Source organism: Trachemys scripta, chromosome 1 (assembly GCF_013100865.1).
Source record: "Trachemys scripta elegans isolate TJP31775 chromosome 1, CAS_Tse_1.0, whole genome shotgun sequence".
NCBI classification, from domain to species: Eukaryota; Metazoa; Chordata; order Testudines; family Emydidae; genus Trachemys; species Trachemys scripta.
The window spans coordinates 79,633,094-79,656,476 of NC_048298.1; the positions used below are offsets into that span (position 1 = coordinate 79,633,094).

Sequence of the window (23,383 nt, forward strand, 5' to 3'; positions counted from 1 at the left end):
AGGGCAGTTGCCATCTTCAGTTTCTGGAAGGTTGTCCCCAAACTTAGTCTTTCCATCTGATTTCAAGTTTCCATGAACTCTTAGAGGTGACTTGCTGAACTTTTGGAATTATCTGTGTAATGACAAAGAACTCTGGCTTTTCAGCATCCTTCAATTCATGCAGTCTTTGAGAGACTTTCTTCAGCTAGATCCTGCATCCCAACCAGAAGTCCCAGAGTACAACAGTCTGGTTCCTGACCAGTTAAGCAACTTGGACAGATTCTTCTGTAGAAGTCCAGAAAATGCTGTTAGAAAGCAGAAAACCTTCCATCAAATTTTATTTCATCTGGAGAAGATAAAGGATAGGATTCTCTCCAGTTTTCCATTCATTCCCTTTATTCTGGACTGCCTATTTTGCTGCAGTTTATTCTCTTCCTGGGCTTGAGTGTGCACCTGGCTTCAAATTTCTGTCTTGTCTCACTAGTATAGAAATCTTCGATAATCTTTCCTTGTTACAATGGTGAGACTTTCAAAAGGTATAGATCTGTCATTTTCAGGAGTTGTCCCTGTCCTGGAACTTGCATGTAGTGCAAACCAAATCAGTGGCACCACTCTTCTGCTAGGATGTCTTTTTACATCCCTTTTTTGTCTTCATTCCTATTACTCTCCAAGCTGATGCATACTCCTTTTCCATTCTCCATGCTGATCCATCAGTGTGTTCTATAAAGATAAGATGCTGCTCTGACCTCTCAAAGCTCTTAGCAAAGCCTCTTAATATTAATCTAATTCTACTGTATCTTTCTCCCAAGCACCACTTGAGACCAGGAGAGATTACGCTGCAATATTAAAGTATATAGAGGACATTTTGTAATGCATGAAATTTCCAAAGTCTTAGATTTGTGACACTTGATGTGAGCTGGCTTTCACCCAGACACTAAGTGGTGAAGACTGACTTCTTGCTTGAGAGACCAAGGATCCTAGTATCACTAGGTTGCTTGAGCACATTGACAAGCCCAGGAAGTAAAACTGTCTAGCGTGGGCTGGTACTCTTTCTGGAAGCGTCTATCTTGTACTTAAAAAAGAAAAGGAAAACTTGTGTCTGGCTCTTGTGGTTGCAAAATCTTAAATGCAAACAAAAGCGTTCCTGATGGAATAATAGTAAACTAACAGTGTCTGCCTGAATCTACAGTCTGAAGGAGCCATATTATGAATGGCTCCATCTCTGTTAACTAATGAAAGCACAGTGCTACCCTGCTGTAGGAGCAGCTTGGTAATCTACCACTGCTCCTTTCCAGTTGCTACCCAATCTGTTCTAAGGTAGCTTCAACAATTTCAGTAAGACTTACTCCTGGGAGAATTGTGTGCCACTGTGCAATGAAGAATTTGCACAGAATTAATGTTCTGCACAGAATTGCATTTTTACATGCAGAATTGGTGCTGCAGAGCTGCTGGCTGCCATTAGGAGCCGATGGACCCAGCACAGCCTGGTTCTCCAGCTTGCAAATACAGGACACTGTCAGGGAGAGAGAGCTGGATGGTTCCAGGCAGCTGTGGTGTCCAGCATGTCCTGAAGAAAGGACGTGGCTTTGTACTAGCTCAGGACCCAGCATCAGGCTGTTTCTCTATTGCACGCTCTCGAGATCCCTGGGCTCTGGAGAGGAGGGAGTGTGGATGTCTGGGCCAGGGGATGCCTCACGGCTTAGGATCTGGGAGGTGGGTGTCTGAGAGCACAGGGGCAGGTTCTCTCCCCCCTACATGTGCCCAGCTGGCACATATGACACACCCAGACTGAGACACCCAACAAAAAGCATAGCAGGAGCTGGAACTGGGTTGTTGTAGGGGTTTCTTTAATTCTTTATTCCTGGGGAATCTTTTTTGTTGTCTCTATTGTTAGACATACTTGCCTACATTTATTTTGGAATAAATTACCAAAATAATTGAAACTGATATTATATTGTATTATTCTGACAAATAAAATATGCAGAGTTTTAAAATAGTGTGCAGAATTCCTCCTGAAGTAAATACTGTCCTTGCTAGGACAGCTATTTTTAGCATCTTTTAAAAACATTCCCCCCTTGTAATTAGCTTCTAGAGCAGATGCTTGAGTAGGAGAGCAGTTCCACAAGCATTGTTCAGTGGGACTTCTCAAACTCTCCTCCCTGGGTTAAAGACTACTTTGTAATCCTCTAGTCTGGGAACCTTGCAGGTAATGCTCTTGCATTTAGTTAACGTAACTGTTTTTTGTAGACTCCGTATGTTCTGTATCTCCTTCCCCATAGTCTCTTACAATAGATTCTTGACTTAGTAGGAAGAAGTGAGCAGTGTAGATCCATATTGGCAACTTCATGAGCCATAGTAAGTAATTTATCTATTACCAATATTTTTAGGTTTTAAACAACTATGCTAACAAAAGTAGGTTGTAAAATATGTGGGGTAATCATGTGGTCAGTGTTCTGGCCTTCTATACAAGAGACTGGGTTCATAGAATCATAGAATATCAGGGTTGGAAGGGACCTCAGGAGATCATCTAGTCCAACCCCCTGCTCAAAGCAGGACCAATCCCCAATTAAATCATCCAACCAATTTTTGCCCATATCCCTAAATGGCCCCCTCAAGGATTGAACTCACAACCCTGGGTTTAGCAGGCCAATGCTCAAACCACGCCCAGTAAGTAGTGGGTTCCCTTCCCTGCTGTGAGAAAGAGACCAACTTAGTTCTACTGTACCACCAATAACTGGACCATAGGAGTTACTACAGAGCATTATACTGCTGTAACAACTGTCTCCACAAATTAGGACTTTTGTCTTTGACAAAATATTAAAATAGAAGCCAGTTCTGCTGTCTAAAAATCATTTGAGTGATTGGGCAAATGTTATCCAGTGGTGGTAATACTGGTATGTATGTGAAATTAAAACAAGCTTTTCCCCCTGTGAGTACAAAACGCTCCAATCCCAGCTATACGTTGTTACATTGTTCTGTTTAACTTTATTGGAATTGGATAGTAATCTGCATATTTTCTAGAGCAGGGGTCGGCAACCTTTCAGAAGTGGTGTGCCGAGTCTTCATTTATTCACTCTAATTTAAGGTTTCGTGTGCCAGTAATACCTTTTAACATTTTTAGGTCTTTCTAGAAGTCTGTAATATATAACTAAACTCTTGTATGTAAAGTAAATAAGGTTTTTAAAATGTTTAAGAAGCTTCATTTAAAATTAAATTAAAATGCACAGCCCCCCAGACCGGTGGCCAGGACCCAGGCAGTGTGAGTACCACTGAAAATCAGCTCGCGTGCTGCCTTTGGCATGCGTGCCATAGGTTGCCTACCCCTGTTATAAAGTAATATAATTAAAACTCCTTAGTTTGATTTATTTTTTGTTCTGTAAAATGTCTCTCTCCTCTCTTTCCTCCCCCCCTCTCTCCCCCCCCCCCGCAAGGCCAAATGTGATCATCCAAACATCTAGCATAGCTAAACTGAGCAATATGTTCTAGTGAAAATTCGATCCACTACATGATTTGGGTTTTTGCACTTATTGGCTTCGTTATCTGAGAATAGCTTGCTTATATGTTTATATTCCTTGCCATCTTTAAAAAGGAAAATGTGTTTTCTAAGGAGAAAAGTGATTACATAAGCTATCTTGTGCTAACTTCCAAGAAGCTTATACTGAACTACTATAGATAGAATCTACTAGTCAGAGTGGAAATGGCCTCAAATACAGGTAATATTTTACTAACTCCAGATGTTCTTTCCATCAGAGTTCCATTTTCATGGTCTTCCTTGCCATATTTCACTTTTATATAAAACTATCCTATGTAATCTTTAACTTCAGTACATTCTTGGATAGATGGTAAAATAAGTATTTTAAATTGCAGTTGCTGGCTAATGGTGAGAACTGTACAATGCTAAAATTCTATTGCAGCAACAGTTGTACAAGAAAGCTCCTTTGGGGAGAAGCCATCTTTGTCCTCTTTGTACAATGCCTCGCATAGGGGAGTCCCACTCTGACTTGGGCTCCTAGGCACTATGATGATGACTAGTTTTATTAAAGGTCTGTTATACCTATCTGCCCAATATGTCCTTTCCAACTTTAATGCAAAATAGATGGTTAAACATGAAGACAAAACACATTTTAAATAGGTATCTCCTAATTTACTAATAACAGATTGATACATTTTTTCAAAATGTACAACTAACTTGTTTTGATTCTTGCTTTTTGTTTACTATTTGTATTTCTCTAACCTGAACAAGAAGTTATAGTGAAGTTGCATCATTAAATCATGCAATGTCAATATTGTAAAAATTGCAGGGAAATATCTAGCTTAAACTTTATATTTTTGATAATTCTACTTGTTGGGACTTCTTACAAAAGCCTCATCAGTCTAGAAAGGTGTCCTTTTAAATCAACTTGATATATTTCATCGTACAACTATCAGAAAAGTTCTCAACAATGTGATGTAAGAAAATGCCCTGTTTAAATATGTGCAGGGGGTTGAGTATAGGACTGATGATCTTGACTCTTAACCTTCATTAATCTCAAGGTTTTTAGAGAGTTGGTACTTCACGTGTAAATCTAGCTGCAGGTTATTTCTGATTTACATTTTTGAAAGCTATAATCCATCTGGCATCATGAACAAGTGCACTGTAGGAAAATGGTTAGTAGCCTTCAGACTCTCCAATCAGATTATTTTCAAATGACTGCTTAAATGTGTGTATTTTGACCTTTCAGGTGCTGTTAGTGAGTAGTAGTCGGTACCCAGATCAGTGGATTGTACCAGGTGGAGGAATGGAGCCAGAGGAGGAACCAGGAGGTGCTGCAGTCCGAGAGGTTTATGAAGAGGTAAACCTAGATTTAACAGTTCCTTTCCTATTCGGATAGGGATCTTGAAAAAGAGAGAAAAAAAAAAAAAAAACGAACCTCAGTGACTTCTTTCACAATATAATTTGCCAAAATTCAAATGATCCACAAACTCCAAAGAATTTATAGCTTATCCTATTTCAGACTTTTTTTGCATTAAAAAGGAGATGAGTCATAAAATAAATGATCAGAATACATTGCTATGGAAGTAGGTTATGATCAATATTTAGATTGAAACCTGGATTTTGCAGACATTATAGTAAATTCTTAGAATGTGACATGCAAAGGATAAAGGGATGGGGGGGGGGGAGAGGTAGTTATAAAGAAGCCTGCACGATGGTAGTGGGAGAGTGGGGGGGACCCTTTCTGCTTATTTTTACCTTAATTTCAATTTCAGATTTTTCTGTCTTAAAATCTTACATGTATGGACTACTGGAGGACTAGTGGGTCTCTTAAATCAAGTAATGAGACCTGAGTAGTTGGAAGGAAAGGGATTCTTAGTGCGTGCCTCAGTTTAAAATAATCAAACTCAAATTCCTGACAAAGTATTGAGAAAATGTTTGAATAGTTCACCTCTGCCTCTTCATTTCAGGGCTGAGTTTCTGTTCTAATACAAAAAACTAATGTTTTGGCATCAAGTAATGTGTTTGTATACTTGTGTGAGAACACCATATAGGCAGTAGCTTAGAACCTAAAATTTCTGTAAATGGTTCTGGCAGTGAATATTTCATCTACATGAACAGCTGCTAAAAGTATTGCACCATAAAATTTCTTCCAAGATCACATACAGTAAGTTAAACAGAATTTACAAATGGTATGTGGTGAACACCAATAGTGGTAATTCTTCAAGAGACTTGATATTTCAACGGTAAAAATAGTGCCTCTGGCCATTATCCATCAATAAAGTAAGACAGGAACAACACACATTTTTCTTCTAAAGCCAACTTTAGAGGTCTAAGTTTTGATGAACAAACTGTTCCTTTCAGTAGCTTAACACTTAAAGCAAATGATTTTCTTTTAAGTAAACTGCTAATCAAGTTTTAAATATTGTTTGGGCAAACTAGTTAAAAATACTATCTAAACACAGTTACAGGCTTCATCTGTATCTTTAGTCTGCAGAAATACTTCAAGAAGATCATGCCTAATTTTTGATAGCTACTTCACAACTAAATATGCATTGCTTGTTTCCAGCTAAAATAAAGTACATCAATGATCAACTGCAGTAAAGTGAAATGTATATAATTAAACTTAATCTGACACTTTCACTTTAACTAATAAATCTCACGACTGGAATATTGGTGTAGAGGGTTATAACTTCAGGAAGAACAGTCAGGTTAAAAAGAAGGTATTGCATTGTACATCAAGATATGCATTTGTTCTGACCTCCAGAAGGTGGTGACCAGTGAAGGCCTTGGTTGAAAATAAAAGGGAAAAATACAGGGGTGCTGTCCTAGTAAGGGATTTCTATAGATCCCCCAAATCAGGAGGAAACAGGAGATATTTCTAGAACAAATAATAAAATATCCAAAACGCAAGGTAACATACCTCACTGAGGACAAAGGGGCAGTTCACAATTCTAAACTGTTGTTCCAAGCTCTCTGTAGACTCACCAAAACATCTCTCCATTGGTTAAACTAGTTTGCTTTTATGCTTTTTTCCAACTATGGTAACTAGCTTTATTTTAAATGAAAGCTGAAGTTTCTAGAGAACAAGACAGCAGTTTGAGAGGTACTGATAGCTGTATTGCTGCATATTGACATGATCCTAACCCTGGCTGCATGTGTCTCTTGACCAGAAGTAGACACTAGCTGGTTTCTTTGGTAAGCTTTCTGCCTAGGTGTGAAAGACTGCAATCTGCACTGGCATGCTTTCAACCTTTTATTTAAAATCATAAAAGCTACAGATTTAAAATATTTAGGTATTCCAAGCAAATAATTTAATTGAAGTCCAGATTAAATAATTTGCATTTTAAATCATACTCTTATTCCAGGTTTAATTATTGCTGTTTTTATAGTGTAAAACGAGCCTTAAAGGATGGCTTCATCCTCTGACAAACAATAATTTAAGAGCCCTTGACACCTTGAGTTCTCTATTCTAGATTGCATTTAGAGGAAAGAAACTTTGTATGTCCCTTGTACCAATATCCATATAATGAAGCATCTGAGTATATTTAAAACGGAATGCAAAACATCTTAAACAGCACTTAAAAAAAATATGGGTTAAGGAAGAGGCCTTGGCAAGCCATTCCAGTAATTACGGATTTCACTTAATTAATCAAGGGTTTCATTCTTTAAGTATGGAGGATGGAAATAAAACAGGCTGTGATTGCAAAAGGGAAAGGTCTCCAAAAGTAGTGACAGATTGGCCAGCTGAAAGGACCAGACCCTGTGTCTCAGCAAACTTAAATAAGGCCTGGTCCCCACTTCGGACTAAGGTACGCAAATTCAGCTACGTTAATAACGTAGCTGAATTTGAAGTACCTTAGTCCGAACTTACAGCGGTCCAGATGCGGCAGGAAGGCTCCCCCGTCGATGCCGCGTACTCCTCTCGGCGAGCTGGAGTACCGGTGCCGACTGCGAGCACTTCCGGGATCGATTTATCGCGTCTTAACCAGACACGATAAATCAATCCCAGAACATCGATTGCGTGCCGCCGGACCCTCCGGTAAGTGAAGACAAGGCCTAAGAGTGCCCAAAACAAAGTGAGTCTTGGCATTGTAGGAGATTGAATATAAGGATAGAGATATATAATTATATTAGAAGATCTCTATTAGCTGTAAACACCTGATTATTTTCCCCCTTCTCTGCAAACATAACCTTCTGCAACAGCTACGTTTCACTGGTGCAACGAAATTTAATGTATTGGTAGTCCCATGTCTGAGAGAACTTTCATAGGGGATTAATTTAGACTAGGAAACTCAATCCAGCAGTTCTTTAAATACATGGAAAATAATAAAACACAAGTGATGGAGGGTTACATAAGTGCCTACAAAAACTTTCCCTAAAAAGTGTTCTGCAGTATGTGTGATATCTAACTGCAGTTCTGCATTATTTGCAGCAATTGTTTCCTGCAGGAGAAACTCATTGGATTTTACTTTGTGAGCATGCAAACAAGTGCAGAATAGTGTCACATCAGAAAGTAAATTACTGCTTGGTTATTCAGCATCTTTGGGATATAAATCTGGCAAAGCTTGGATGCCATATTAATTTCAGCTCACAAAATCAAATGTCAAAGCTTTTAACTGTTACATACAGAAGTTTGCTTCACTAAACTAGATAACTACAGCATGGGCTTTGCTCCATCTACAGGAAACAGGAGGTAAGACTGTCAGTACTGTTGCCAGACAGAGAATCAGCTGATGGCTTATGACTCCTAGGTCTGAAAGATTACAGGCTAAAACTGAATTTAGCTTCCAATTTAGATGCATGTTAAAGGCCACTGATATTTGGGAATGCATAAAATCTGATAAAGGAATGTCTTAAAGGAAACTTTCTGGCATCAGACACTTCAAAAGAACTGCAAAGAGGTATTTCAAAGCAGTGACTTGACAGTCCTATCCTGCATAGGAGTAACAAGCTAACACTGACTATTTGACTCCCAAAACCTGAATAAAAGCTCTAACTTGCTATTGCACCTGTACAAACAAAATTCTACAAGGAAAACCACAAACAATTCAACTTCATTCTCACCTTTTCTGTTGTAACTAGTGGACAGATTCCAACACAAACTACACTTCTCTTTAGGCAAACTAGAGCCCTGGAGATGGACTATAACCCCTCAAAAAATTTTTTCGGTCGGTGGCTTCTGACTGCTTATCCTACTTAACCCAGTCATGGTTAGTTGTTCAAATGGAAGCTCTTAAGAGTGGATTTTACTAGAACCTGCTAGTGTATATTCCTGGCCTTTCCTCAAAATTAGGACTGGGAAATGCTTTTCAATTCAGTTCTTCAAAGAAGCTACCCATAGCTACTTAACACATGTTTAAACCACTATATGCATAGTAGCTTGAGACACTTGCTGTTCAGTGGAAATCAAGAAATCAAATAGAATGCCACCTACTATTTTTCTTCAGAGAAGCCTGTTCACTTATCTTCAGGAGCATATTGTCTGTTTAGGATTTAATAGGAAAAGCTTACCCCATAAGCATAGATATTCAATATTGATCAGTCCAACTTGTAGCGTTGCTTATGCAGAACATTCTTAACAACTGAAACCTGGTGCTGGATGCCAGTGGTGTGGTGTTAGAGTACCACTGAGGGGAATCTTCTCCCCTTTCTCTTAATGCTGAAGAATTGCCATAAAACTGTCCTAAGTAACATGTCAGCACAAAAGCTGTTCATAGATTTATAGATTCTAGGACTGGAAGGGACCTCGAGAGGTCATGGAGTCAGTCCCTTGCCCGCATGGCAGGACCAAATACTGTCTAGACCATCCCTGATAGACATTTATCTAACCTACTCTTAAATATCTCCAGAGATGGAGATTCCACAACCTCCCTAGGCAATTTATTCCAGTGTTTAACCACCCTGACAGTTAGGAACTTTTTCCTAATGTCCAATCTAGACCTCCCTTGCTGCAGTTTAAGCCCATTGCTTCTTGTTCTATCCTTAGAGGCTAAGGTGACCAAGTTTTCTCCCTCCTCCTTATGACTCCCTTTTAGATACCTGAAAACTGCTATCATGTCCCCTCTGTCTTCTTTTCCAAACTAAACAAACCCAATTCTTTCAGCCTTCCTTCATAGGTCATATTCTCAAGACCTTTAATCATTCTTGTTGCTCTTCTCTGGATCCTCTCCAATTTCTCCACATCTTTCTTGAAATGCGGTGCCAAGAACTGGACACAATACTCCAGCTGAGGCCTAACCAGAGCAGAGTAGAGCGGAAGAATGACTTCTCGTGTCTTGCTCACAACACACCTGTTAATACATCCCAGAATCACGTTTGCTTTTTTTGCAGCAGCAGCATCACACTGACTCATATTTAGCTTGTGGTCCACTATAACCCCTAGATCCCTTTCTACCGTACTCCTTCCTAGACAGTCTCTTCCCATTCTGTATGTGTGAAACTGATTTTTTTTTCTTCCTAAGTGGAGCACTTTGCATTTGTCTTTGTTAAACTTCATCCTGTTTACCTCAGACCATTTGTCCGGATCATTTTGAATTATGACCCTGTCCTCCAAAGCAGTTGCAATCCCTCCCAGTTTGGTATCATCCGCAGACTTAATAAGCGTACTTTCTATGCCAATATCTAAGTCGTTAATGAAGATATTGAACAGAGCCGGTCCCAAAACAGACCCCTGCGGAACCCCACTTGTTATGCCTTTCCAGCAGGATTGGGAACCATTAATAACAACTGTGTAGTTATCCAGCCAGTTATACACCCACCTTATAGTAGCCCCATCTAAATTGTATTTGCCTAGTTTATCGATAAGAATATCATGTGAGACCATATCAAATGCCTTACTAAAGTCTAGGTATACCACCTCCACAGCTTCTCCTTTATCCACAAGACTCTTTATCCTATCAAAGAAAGCTATTAGATTGGTTTGACACGATTAGTTCTTTATAAATCCATGCTGGCTATTCCCTATCACCTTACTACCTTCCAAGTGTTTGCAGATGATTTCCTTAATTACTCCATTATCTTCCCTAGCACAGAAGTTAAACTAACTGGTCTGTAGTTTCCTGGGTTGTTTTTATTTCCCTTTTTATAGACGGGCACTATATTTGCCCTTTTCCAGTCTTCTGGAATCTCTCCAGTCTCCCATGATTTTCCAAAGATCATAGCTAAAGGTTGACATACCTCCTCTGTTAGCTCCTTGAGTATTCTAGGGTGCATTTCATCAGGTCCTGGTGACTTGCAAGCATCTAATTTTTCTAAGTGATTTTTAACTTTTTTTGTTTTGCTTTGTTTATCTGCTAAACCTACCCCCTTCCCATTAGCATTCACTATGTTAGGCATTCCTTCAGAGTTCTTGGTGAAGACCAAAACAAAGAAGTCATTAAGCATCTCTGCCATTTCCAAGTTTCCTGTTACTGTTTCTCCCTCTTCTCTGAGCAGTGGGCCTACCCTGTCTTTGGTCTTCCTCTTGCTTCTAATGTATTGATAAAAAGTCGTCTTGTTTCCCTTCATTCCTGTAGCTAGTTTGAGCTCATTTTGTGCCTTTGCCTTTCTAATCTTGCCCCTGCATTCCTGTGTTGTTTGCCTATATTCATCCTTTGTAATCTGTGCTAGCTTCCGTTTTTATGACTCCTTTTTTATTTTTTAGATCATGCAAGATCTCGTGGTTAAGCCAAAGTGGTCTTTTGCCACATTTTCGATCTTTCCTAACCAGCAGAATAGCTTGCTTTTGGGCCCTTAATAGTGTCCCTTTGAAAAACTGCCAACGCTCCTCAGTTGTTTTTCCCCTCAGTCTTGATTCCCATGGGATCTTACCTATCAGCTCTCTGAGCTTACCAAAATCCACCTTCCTGAAATCCATAGTCTCTCTATTTTGCTGTTCTCCCTTCTACCCTTCCTTAGAATTGCAAACTCTGATTTCATGATCACTTTCACCCAAGCTGCCTTCTGCTTTCAAATTCTCAACGGGTTCCTCCCTATTTGTTAAAATCAAGTCTAGAACAGTTTCCCCCCAGTAGCTTTTTCAGCCTTCTGAAATAAAAAGTTGTCTGCAATGCAGTCCAAGAACTTGTTGGATAGTCTGTGCCCCACTGTTATTTTCCCAACATATATCTGGATAGTTGAAGTCCCCCATCACCACCAAATCTTGGGCTTTGGATGATTTTGTTAGTTGTTTAAAAAAAGCCTCACCCACCTCTTCCACCTGGTTGGGTGGCCAGTAGTAGACTCCTAGCATGACATCTCCCTTGTTTTTTACCCCTTTTAGCCTAACCCAGAGACTCTCAACACTTCCGTCTCCTCTGTCCATCTCCACCTCAGTCCAAGTGTGTACTTTTTTAATATATAAGGCAACACCTCCTCCTTTTTCCTCCTGTTTATCCTTCCTGAGCAAGCTGTACCCATCCACACCAACATTCTAATCATGTGTATTGTACCACCAAGTTTCAGTGATGCCAACAATGTAGTTTTTATTTATTAGCACTTCCAGTTCCTCCTGCTTATTACCCATACTTCTCGCATTTGTATATAGGCATCTAAGATACTGGTTTGATCTTGCCTCCCAGTTTTGTCCTGACCCTCCTTTCTCTCTGCCAATGTAGCCCACACTCCCTCTCGTTTCCAACCCATCTCCCAGGTCTCTTTACTCCCCACTTACCTGTGGGCTTTGCTCACCTGTCCCCGTCGAACCTAGTTTAAAGCCCTCCTTACTAGGTTAGCCAGTCTGTGCCCAAATAGGTCTTTTCCCTCCTTGAAAGGTGAACGCCATCTCGGCCTAGCCGTCTTCCTTGAAAAGCATCCCATGGTCGAGGAAGCCAAAGCCCTCCTGGTGACACCATCTTCGCTAATCTAACTCTGCCAGACTTCTGGAACCCAATTTAACATGGTCTGTCAGACTAGGGTGCTTTAGAGTCAGGACAAAGTTGAAAAGCAAGCAAGCAAAACAAATCTCAATTTACTTAAAGCTTTTCTGGATCAGATGAAACATAACCGAACTGTATACTAAAAAAGTTTTCAATAGGGTAGCTTCTGGAATGACACCATTTTCTCAGTTCACTGAACCATTCTATGGAATTCCAATTGCATGACTCTTGTACATTTTTCTGACTTTCTCAAATGACAAATATCTTGGTCCAGTTAGAGAAGAGAACCAACAGGTTTCCTTTATGAAGAAAATACATTTGCCTCAACTGTAGCCACACTCTCCATTAACTTTACTTCCAGTAAACTCTCGTTTTTACTACAGAATAGCTGGTTCTTTCAGACTTCAGATTCTAGGAGTGGCAAGAAAAGAACTTCTGGAGAAAATAAAAATGAATACTTCTGATCTTGTACAATAAAGTTTAGAATTGCCACATGCTAAAAAGGATATCATTAAAAATACAGGTTTCTGTATTTCAGGCAATTTACTAAATTGCCAAGTTTTACTTATCGGGTACGTCTATACTACCTGCCGGATCGGAGGCTAGTGTTCAATGCAGGGCCGGCTCCAGGCCCCAGCCGACCAAGCATGTGCTTGGGGCGGCACCTTGGGGCAGGGCGGCGCTTGATTTTTTTTTTTTGATTGATTTTGGTGGTGTGGCACTTGGGAGTGGGGGCTTCTGGGGGCGGGGGCTTCGGGCGGCGCGATGCTTGGAGGGGAGCGGGGCTTCGGGTGGTGTGGCACTGTGGGGGTGGGGGTACGGCAGGGCGGCTCTCTTCTTTTTTTGCCTGGGGCTGCAAAAAAGTTAGAGCTGGCCCTGGTTCGATGTATTGGGGATTGATTTATCGTGTCTCGTCTGGACGCGAGTGTAGCCCAGGCCATACACTGGGAGTGTAGACTGGTCAAATAAGAATGTCTGGGCAGCTGCACTTCAGAGCAGAACAACCAGAAAAATTCCATCTGAAGTTGCAATAGATGCAGGGACCCTCAATGAATTACATAAGGCATAAATATTCTGAGTCTCCGCCGTATTCAGTGGTATACAAAGGATTATTTAGTAAGTGTGCTCAACAGAAGGCTCACTGCAGTCTTCATTGAGGGTATGACTACACTACAAGCAGCTACAGCAGGGCATATGTGGTGCTGCAGCTTCGCTGCTGTAGCATAGATACTTATTACAATAACAAGGTTTTTCTATTAGTAAATCCACCCCCGTGAGAGGTGGTAGCTAGGTCAATGGACAAATTCTTCCATCGGCCTAGCTGTATCTACAGTGCGGGTTAGTGAACCCAACTCCATTAGGTAGGGTGTGAAACTGCCAACTGTGAGCAATATAGCTAGGTCAACCTTAATATTTAGGTGTTTAAAAAAAGTTTTTTTTAAAGTGTGCTCAAAGCTGTGTAGTAATAGTTCTAGCAAGTTGTGCATTCAAAGCAGCTGGCTGTGTATTCTGCAGTAACTTCAGGCCCAATCTTATTACTAAATTAGTGGCAAAACTCCCATTGCCTGGATTAGGACTGAGCTCAGTTCTAATCTTCCAAAGATGCTTCATAAAGGACACCAGCCATCTGCCTTTGTTTTAATTTAAAAAAAAAAAATGTTCACTTTAGTGGTCGTGAGAGCGCACTATAAAGCAATATGCAGTGTCTTAGCAGCTTGTTAAAACCTCTACTCACTTTTGTCTGTCTGAGCGTCTCATTAAAATCCATCTTCTTCCTTAAATATCTCAAAGGCATAAGACGCCATCAATTATTCTGATTCTTTAGCTAGTACAGGAAATAGGGAATGAAGGCTAGAAAATTATTTTACAGTACTGGGAATTCATGTATTCTATACATTATATCACAAGGCCATACTTAAGCCTGGTATATAGTAGAAAACTAAGTTGGCTTAAATACATTGCTTGGGGGGTGTGAAAATCCACAACTCTGAGAGGCCTAGTTAAGCTGACCAAACAACCAGTGTTCCATCAGCCTAGCTACCACCTCTCCCCCAATAGGAGAACCCTTCCTATTGGCATAGGTTGCATTTCTGCTGAAGTGTTACAGCAGCACTGCTGCAGCTGCAACATTTCAAGTGTACAAAAGCCCTTTGTTATAGCCTCATCTGCAAATGGGTTTGCTACCCTTGAGTCGTAAAAAAGTAATCTGAACAAACTGCAAATCCAAACCTAAATATAAAGCATAAATAGTGCCTCTTCACTGGAAATATCTCAAACTACTTGTACATATGAAACTGGAAAAAACTAGGTAGATAGTGATTTCTCTTGTATGTGATGTGTGCTGAGAAGCTATTTCTAAAATAAAACTCTGAATTTTAGCATTGTAGCATTGCTAACTAGATAGAGATGTAAACTACAGGTGTGGGGATCCCGAATGTAGATTCATGCATGACTTAAATCTGTATTTGTGAACCATGTACAATGTAATTATTATGTCCAGATTGTGTGAGGGCAATTCATATAACTCTGCTTGTTATATCAAGTATCCTAAAATGGTATTAGAGTCCTGCCTTTTGATTTACCATAGCTGTTGACAGTGTTCTTGGACATCACTAGCTGAACTTCTACTTCTTATGGAATGACTGTTGACCTGTTAAAGGGGTTTCTGTTGGTTCTTTAGTTTGAATTTATTGCTCAGCCTTGGTAAAGTATGCCTCTACTTCCATTTATTTCATTCTACTCACCTTAACTCACTGTGTCCCCCATTTGGTTTCTTACAAATGTGTAAATAGCTTACAAGGAACATGGCAAATAAAATAACATTTAGGTCTGGATGCATATGTGAGGTCAGCTATTCTTTGTTCTCTGCACTTTGGAGCTAATATGCTCTTGCCCACCACCTTAAGTCAATAAGATCAGATATGTATCTTCCTATTCCTATTAGGCCCACAAATTATTGAATAGACAGATTTTTTTTGCCCCACAAGCATATTCGGACGCCAGAAAGTTTCGGGTCATTTTGAAGTAATATAATGGTGTCTAGATAATTTTTTTCTATGAACTAATATTCTACAGTATCTTCTGATAAAATTGTGTAATCCGTTTTTATATGGCTTGTAGCGACTCCATTACAAAAGCACAAGTCAGACTTCAGCTTTGAACTAAAAAAAAACCTGACATGGTAACACTTTCTTCTTTTTCTTTTGTAGGCTGGAGTAAAGGGAAAACTAGGCAGACTGCTGGGGATATTTGAGGTGAGCTATTTAAAAACAAACCACAAAAAACCCAAACCCACATACCTAAATACAGATGTGTCGACTGTGCAAGTTGATAGGCTGGTGAAACCAACATCTGTGCAGTAGTATCAGATTTGAAGTTCTCCAAGAAAGTAAAGTGTTACTTGTTTTAATCTTACAAAGTATATTTAAAGTGGTTGGAAAAGGAGGTGGGGAAATGGGCTTGTGCTTTTTTGCTTCTCTTATGTGTAGGGCCTGGAAAGTAAAAAGTCTTCAAGATGTTGGGAATCCAGGTGTTCTCTTCCCTATTTTCCTGGAAGAAATGTATGGATATCTGAAGTACTAATAGGTTTGACACTTGGAAACCAAAAAAGTGAAACCAGACTAACTGGGGAGAGGCTTTTTATTTCAGACTAAACATTTTCTTCAACACCCAACTTTCTAAAATAGCCATAGATCTTAAGGCCAGAAAAGACCACCAGATTATCTGGTCTGACCACCAGTATATCACAGGTCACTGAACACTACCCAGCCACCTGCACACTAAAAGCCCACTGGAATTAAACCAAAGTATTACTGCCCTCGTAAGACTTCTCTGTTGTATGCCACATAGAACAGGAGAGATGGCAGTGAACCAGTGCCTGAAGCCTGTGAAATCAAAGAATGAGACCCAGATGATTCTAGCAAGCGACTAGTCCCATGCTGCCGGGGGGGTTTCTTGGTTTGTTTTTTGTTTGTATTTTGTTTTTTGTGTTTTTAAAACCTAGTCACTGCTAGTCTGGCGGGGGGAGGGCGGGATTCCTTCCTGACCCTGAGTATGGGCATCAGTTAGTTGTTGAGCACGTGAGCAAGACCTGAAAGAATGCTTTGATACCACCTTAGACCACTGGTCAATACCATCCTATGTCCCTTCTCCAGTTGTGGCCATCTCTGGTGCTTCATATGAAAGATGGAAAAAAGAGTTAAAATATCAGTGGGGGCAACTCAGATTCAATACCTAGTCCTTTTAAGGTCTCTGAGAGCTTTCAGTCCATTTCCTTGGTTTTACTTTTGGCTTCACACAAGACAAGATTGAACATTCTTAGTATATTGGAGATTTAAAAAATCAATTCTAAAAATCAGGCTTTCTCAAAAGCGCAAAAAAAAATTCCTTTGTCCTTGAAGTGTGGGTGACAAAGGGACCCAATCTAGTCAGCTTGAGTTACTTTTTAACTTCTGGTACTACAACTGCATCTTCCAATTTTTGTAGTTTGACAGTCACTATTATCCTATTTTTAAAAAATGTTTCCCCTGATGCTTTGTGGCAGACCCACACAAATGGGGAACTGATGATACAAAATGTCAGATGCTCACAAAGAACTGGAGAATAAAACCTCTAATTTTTGCTATAGTTACTTTAAACTTTGGCTGCAACTGTAGCAGGCCAGATATTAGGTTCTTTATCCCTTTAAAAGAGTAACAGATCAATAGTTTCAAAGACAAGTGGAGTCTTCCTCTGCTCCACAATCAAAGCAAAGCTTGAGTAGATGTGTTAATTATATCTGCCATATAAAAGCCTTGCCAGGTACTTGTAAATAAATAGCTTACATGGTGAACATATTGCATTGACTGGCCATTGTATGAAAACAGTTTTATTAGGAGAAGGTGTTCCATATAAAACTAATGGTTGCTGTCTGGCACAGGAAATTAACTTATAAAGAAAGGTAGAGTGAATTACATCTACTACAAAAGGTTCTAACGTGATAATTTTACCATTATTTCATGGCTGAAATCTAACACATGCACTTGAACGCCTTGCCAGTATGAAAAATAAGCGGTGTGATCTTAAACTAAATTGAAGTAAAACGATAGATGAAATTTGTCAACAAGAAAATAGTCTCAGTATAACTTTGCTTCTTTAAAGAAAATTAATGTTTAGGATTACAGATTGTTAAAGAATAGATTTAAAAATTACAAATCTTATTTTACGTAGACCCTGAAAATAGTTCTCAACTTCCACCTTATTTACCTCCCGAAACCATGCCTCTCAGGGACTGATTCTCAGACAGTAGCTTGGCTGATAACATAACACACCAAGCAATGTGGTGAATGTAGCTCTATTTTAGATGGTGGTTATGCCAACTGTTTCACAAATTCTGAACTGAAGTCCTAACAAGTGTTTTTAGAAACCTATAACTGCCTCAGAGGAAGACAAACATAATATACCTTGCATACTTCAATATGCTATACCATGGAGAGCAGAAATTCCTTGATAGCTGATAGTAAGCTTGGATATATAGTACTGATGTTCAGAGTAACTTTTAGCGTAGCTAAACAACAAGTGCTTCTATTTTAATCTGACTCTTGTCTGTTTTCCATATTGTGCAGCAGTCAATCCCATAGGTTGATACCCTGTTTCAAAATTTCCAGTCATGTGACTGTCACTTTGTTGAACTGCAATGACTGTTGAACAGTTATGAATCAACAAATAAACTAGAATTAAAATTAAAACAAATTCACTTGATTGTCAGATATTTAGTCTTAAGACACGAGTTAAGATATGGCTTCATATACAAATATGGCTTCAATATCTAAATTATGTCTGAGTACTTGCATTCCTAATTTTTTTTTCTACTTTGAAAACCCAGATGGCTTCAAATTTTCTTCCTTCTTTGGATCTTAAATGGCAGTCTGAATAGAGACATACAAATTTTCTATGTGGTGGTATGAAATGTATTGAGAGAGGCACTCAGATTACAAAAGTTCAGAATCAAATATTAGGTGGAGTTTATCTGGAGCAGCAACCTGCCCGTGAACAGACTTAAAAAAAAAAAAGGGGGGGGGGGCATTTTATCCTACTCACAGGCTGAACGACAAACTTTGAATCAACTAGGACATAAATGGCCCAGGGATACACTTCCATCTTTGGAAATGGCAAAAATCTGTCTCCCATACTTAAAATACCTCTTTCACATTCCATGTCAAATGCCACCAACAGAAGTTGGACCAATAAGATATTACCTCACCCACCTTGTTTCTTTAACATCTTTAACAGTACAATACACTTTCCTCTTGAGGAGGATACTGTGGAACTGATGGATTGATGCCTAAGTCACCTGGAGCGAGGCAGAGAGATTACTGCATCTGCCATATCTACTTCAGCTGTAGGTTTCCAGAAACCAATAAAATGCTGATTGGTGAATATTTTCTCCCAAGTTCAGCCACTCTTCACACGAGTGTCACCATAGTATCCAAATATTTCAGAGGTAAACTAGATATGCATGAGATCCCTAATAGGTAGCCTTTTTGGAATCTTCTGTGTTCTTTTTTTGTTCCTAAATTTGTATGTTATATACACAAACTATCATTTTGGTACAAAATCTTACTCAGATAGGATTTGTGGCATGCCCTAAAGGTCATCAAATTTGGATTAGCCTAATTGCGGGCAGCCTGTTCCTCTGGATCCCCCCTCAATTGAGAACACCCAAAATATTCTTTTGGTACCTCTATTCTTTGGGTACTTCCACTTTATTGCTCAGATTGTTTTATAGTGTAGCCCTAGCATTTCTTTTAGGCTACATCTAATACTATAGGACTCCTAGGCCTGGCTACGCTGCTGCTTAAGTCAATGTAAGTTACGTCACTCAGGGATGTGAAAAAATCACCCCACTGAGCAATGTAGCTTATATCGACCTAGCATGGTGTCTGCTCTGCACTATGTCAGCAAAAGATGAGCTCCTACCAACTTAGCTTTCACCTCTCGAGGAGTTGGAGCACTGAAGTCAACAGGAGAGCACTCAGCCATGAACTTATCGCATCTTCACCAGACCCACTAAATCAGTGCTGCTGCATCGATCGCAGCGGCACCAATTTAGCATGCAGGTCTAGACAAGCCCTAGGACTAGGTAACGACTGTAACATGTCTGTCTAGTTACTCATCCCTTATCTGGGTCTTCAGTTGGAGGCATGGCCACACCTTAAACAGCTTCACTTCCCTAGATAACTGACTTCAATTTTAGGGCATGTTGAATGGAGCTCCTTACCAGCTAATATATTTAACTTTCTAAATCGGAGGCAATTTGTAATGCCTCATCTCTAAAGCCAAGCTAGAAGGTAAGGAACCAGCCACTAAGTACCTCTTTTAGGAGAAGGGGTTAAAGCTAGGAGTTAAACTACATATTTGAATCGTGTGTTATGTTGTTTTTGGGCAGACATGCTGGACTCCAGTGGTAAAGCAATAAAGATGCCTACACTGAGGACTAAGTTGACTGAATTGGAGAAGTTCCCTCTATCACTGTTGCACTTACATGGCTAACTACACCATTTTGCCCCCTTTTTAGTCTGTGTGTGCCCATCTTAGGTGTTTGGTTTCTTGTCCTTACCTGTCCTGGTGTGGAATTTCTCAATTCTTCTACCCTTAGACTGGGATCTGGGTACACTACTGTACTTGCTTATCAGCCTGCAGCTCTAACAGGGTTTTAAGAATTGATGACAGTGGTGATGACCAACAATCTTCTTAGAACTTTTATATAGTAATTAGAACAAAACATTACATTATTTAAAACCGACTACGTATGCACAATTAGGGCATGTCTACACGAGACAATACTGCATGGCAATCTAATACACCGTAGATTCACACCTTGGCTTGCCACACAGTAACATCCTGTGTAGATAAGTCAGAAGTCTCATATGTCACTACAAACCAAGTTAGATGGTTCAGTTTGTTCCAGTAGCCAACTTAAATTCCCCTACAAACCCTCCTGTCTCTGATGCTCAATCTTTCTCTCTGTTCTACCTTAACTGTCCTTGGAGCTCCCCAAAGAGCAGCCATTCAGGGTACTTACTTTGCTATTGTCCGTGAATTACCCATAACTGTAAGCTGTTGGGTGACTAGGGAAGAAGGAAAGATTCTAATAGGTTAGTGGGATCTGCTAACCAGTCAGACCTCCAGGGTGAAAGATGTATTCTGTTATATAGTAGTCACCTGTGTTCCCTCTAAGCTTCCCGGTCGGGCAGCTGCCAGGAATGATTCAAGTGCCACACACTTGATTAGCAGAGCTGTGCACAATCAGATAGCTGTGTTCAGGTGCCCCCTGCCCGTTCCCTCCTCTCCCTCCCCTCCCCCCGAGTGCACTGTTTTTCAGCCACGTTGCTCCTGGGACCCTCCTGCTGGCTGTGCAGGGTAGGGAAGGGGGGTGCTGTTGTCAGGTGCTGCCCCCACCCCATACCCCATCTCTGCAGAGCAGGGGAGGGGGGACCTGGCTCAGGATAGAAGCAGGAGAGCTTTCTGTGAGTGACTTAGAGAGACCATGCATGGCGTCTCTCAGAAACTTCCCCAGCAGCCAGCACACACTCTGTGTCTCTCTCACTCACCTCCCAACACATACTAGTTGTTGTTACTTCTTGGTACTCCCTGCAATGCACCTATATTCTCTGTAATTTTATTCTTTCAAAGTGTTATTTTAGTGTTTTGACTGGTCTATGCATTTTCATAATTTTTATTTCTTACACTTAAATTTATTTCTTTGGGTAGTGAGTCCTAAAATGCTTAAACTGTGCTGGCTGGAGTAATTATCCCTATGATTACTTATATAGTTTTTTTTGTTTCTACTGGTGGTGCACATCTGCACATTACCTTGGTGTGCACATAAAATTTGGATGGAAAAAATTAGAGGGAACATTGACAGTCATACCTTACTATTGGTAGATCTAGATTCAGTATTAATTATTAAGGAGCACTCTCTCTTGCTCATGAATCCCTTGTCCATTTCACCCTACGCTGAGTGAAATTCTATAGTCTCCATTATACATGTGGTCAGACTAGATGATCATGATGGTCCTTCCTGGACTCGCTCCTAAATGTAGATGTTTGAGCATTAACTAAATGAATATCATCCAGTTTTCACACCATAGCATCCACTATGCTTTCAATTTTGATTCTCTTCAATACTAAGGGTGGCTTTCCTGTTTGATGGGAAAATGGAAGTTCAAATACTCTTGTGTTTAGTGCTGCAATAGTAAGACTTATGAGGGATTTTATAACAATATCGAGTATAGTCAATAAAAGAGTTGGTTTTGTTGTCCAGCAGATACATTGCACCTTAATTATTTACTTTAGATTAAAGAATGTGATTTTTAAAAAGTGTATGTCTTTAAAAATAACTTCCAAATTACTGTGAATTAAAATTTGTATTTCTAACATTCAAGCAGAACCAAGACCGGAAGCATAGGACTTACGTTTATGTTCTTACAGTGACTGAAATATTGGAAGACTGGGAGGATTCAGTTAATATAGGCAAGTTTGTTTTTATCCTTGCTATGTGCTAACTTTAATTATGAAGTGTGTTTTATTTTCTAGAACCTACAACAGTGGATTCTTTTCTAAATCTGGAGAGATCCCTAATCTGTGGCAAAACTGAAATGATTGTAACAGTTTTCCTCAACTGTACAAAACTTGACCTTCAAATACAATACAAAAATAACACAATATATGAAGTAGGCCTTGTAAAGTAATAAGATGGGATAAACAGTAACTTTAGTCATAATTGGAACTCCCAGTTGTCTAGTCATAATTAGTCTAGTCGTAATTGCAAGTGTTGAGAAAATGGGTACGTTTTATAGAAAACTATTTTTAGCAGAGTTTTGCTTTTTGTTGAAAAACTTTCAATTTTTGTTTCCAGAAAACAAAAAGGGGTTCTGATTGTCATAAGAAAACAATGACAAAGCCATTATCAAACTTTAATGAAAAACTTTGACTAGCTTTAGTCAAACTTATACTTCATCACTTCTCTAGCGCTCGAGCAACGCCAATATTAGTCATAAGTAAGGATAAGATTATAGCGTAAAGTCACAGATTCCGTAACTTTGAGACCTCTGACATTTTCTGCGTCAGCCTCAGGGCGGCAGGGCCAGAGCTCTCAGCCAGCAGTAGAGTACCTGGAGCCATCTGGCTCCCCCTCCCAGAGTGGGGCTTGGGCTCCTTCCCCCTGCTTGGACTGCAGTCTCACACCCCTCCCCCAATCATTTTTAGTAAAAGTCCTGGACAGGTTGCAGGCTTCTGTGAATTTGTTTGCTTACAACCTGTCTGTGACTTTTACTAAAAATAACCGTGAAAAAAATCTTAACCGTACAGATAAGTTATGTTCATTGGCTAAAGCCTGCTATGTTTAGATGCATGGAGTATCTAGTCCAGTGGTTCTCAACCCATTTACCATTGTGGGCTGCATATGCAGTTCACTGTGTTGTAGGCTGCATCCACACCATATGTACTACCTGTATGGCCCTGAGGATGTCCTATGGGCCACAGCTGTGTGCTGATTGGGCAGTAAGCGGCCCATGGCTGCAGGTTGAGAACCACTGATGTAGTCAGTCTAGTTAAACAGCATTTTTTGAAATGTATCACATGACTACCCCTTTGCTAAATTTAATCAGTTACAGATATCCCTAACAAGTTAGCCTGCCTTCCATGTGGTTTTACCTAAATATTAACATGTTACACTCATTGAGCAGTACGTTGGACAGTTATCTGATGGATCATACAGGAATCTGCACCAAAACGGTATCCTTGGTTAGTAGATGGCTTTCCCATTTCAGGAATTGGAATTTTAATACTTAACATAATACTATAAATTATAGAACTGAGTTTTTTGCCATCAAGTGGTGTCAATCATGACAGTGTCCCTTTAAAAGAATTTTTTAAAAACTACAATAGCAGCACAATATATGTAATGCAAGTTGTACATCAAAATGAAAATAGAATTAACAGATTTTTCATAATGTTTTCAGTGTAGAAATATATATTTTTTTAAAATATAAAAGAACCCTTAGTGCAAGGGTTCCCAAACTGTTATACGTGT

General features: G+C 39.7%; 1 protein-coding gene across 2 annotated transcripts in view; it reads left to right on the top strand.

Annotated features, from left to right (window-relative positions):
* NUDT4 (nudix hydrolase 4) overlaps positions 1–23,383 on the top strand; it is a 43,323-nt gene that overhangs the window by 14,591 nt on the left and 5,349 nt on the right. Inside the window, exons 2-4 of one of the 2 annotated variants that reach the window (XM_034772685.1) lie at positions 4,701–4,811; positions 15,519–15,563; positions 21,735–21,822. In XM_034772685.1, coding sequence (XP_034628576.1) covers positions 4,701–4,811; positions 15,519–15,563; positions 21,735–21,822 — 244 coding nt within the window. The remainder of the gene's footprint in view (positions 1–4,700; positions 4,812–15,518; positions 15,564–21,734; positions 21,823–23,383) is intronic. The other variant, XM_034772693.1, reaches the window with a different exon arrangement.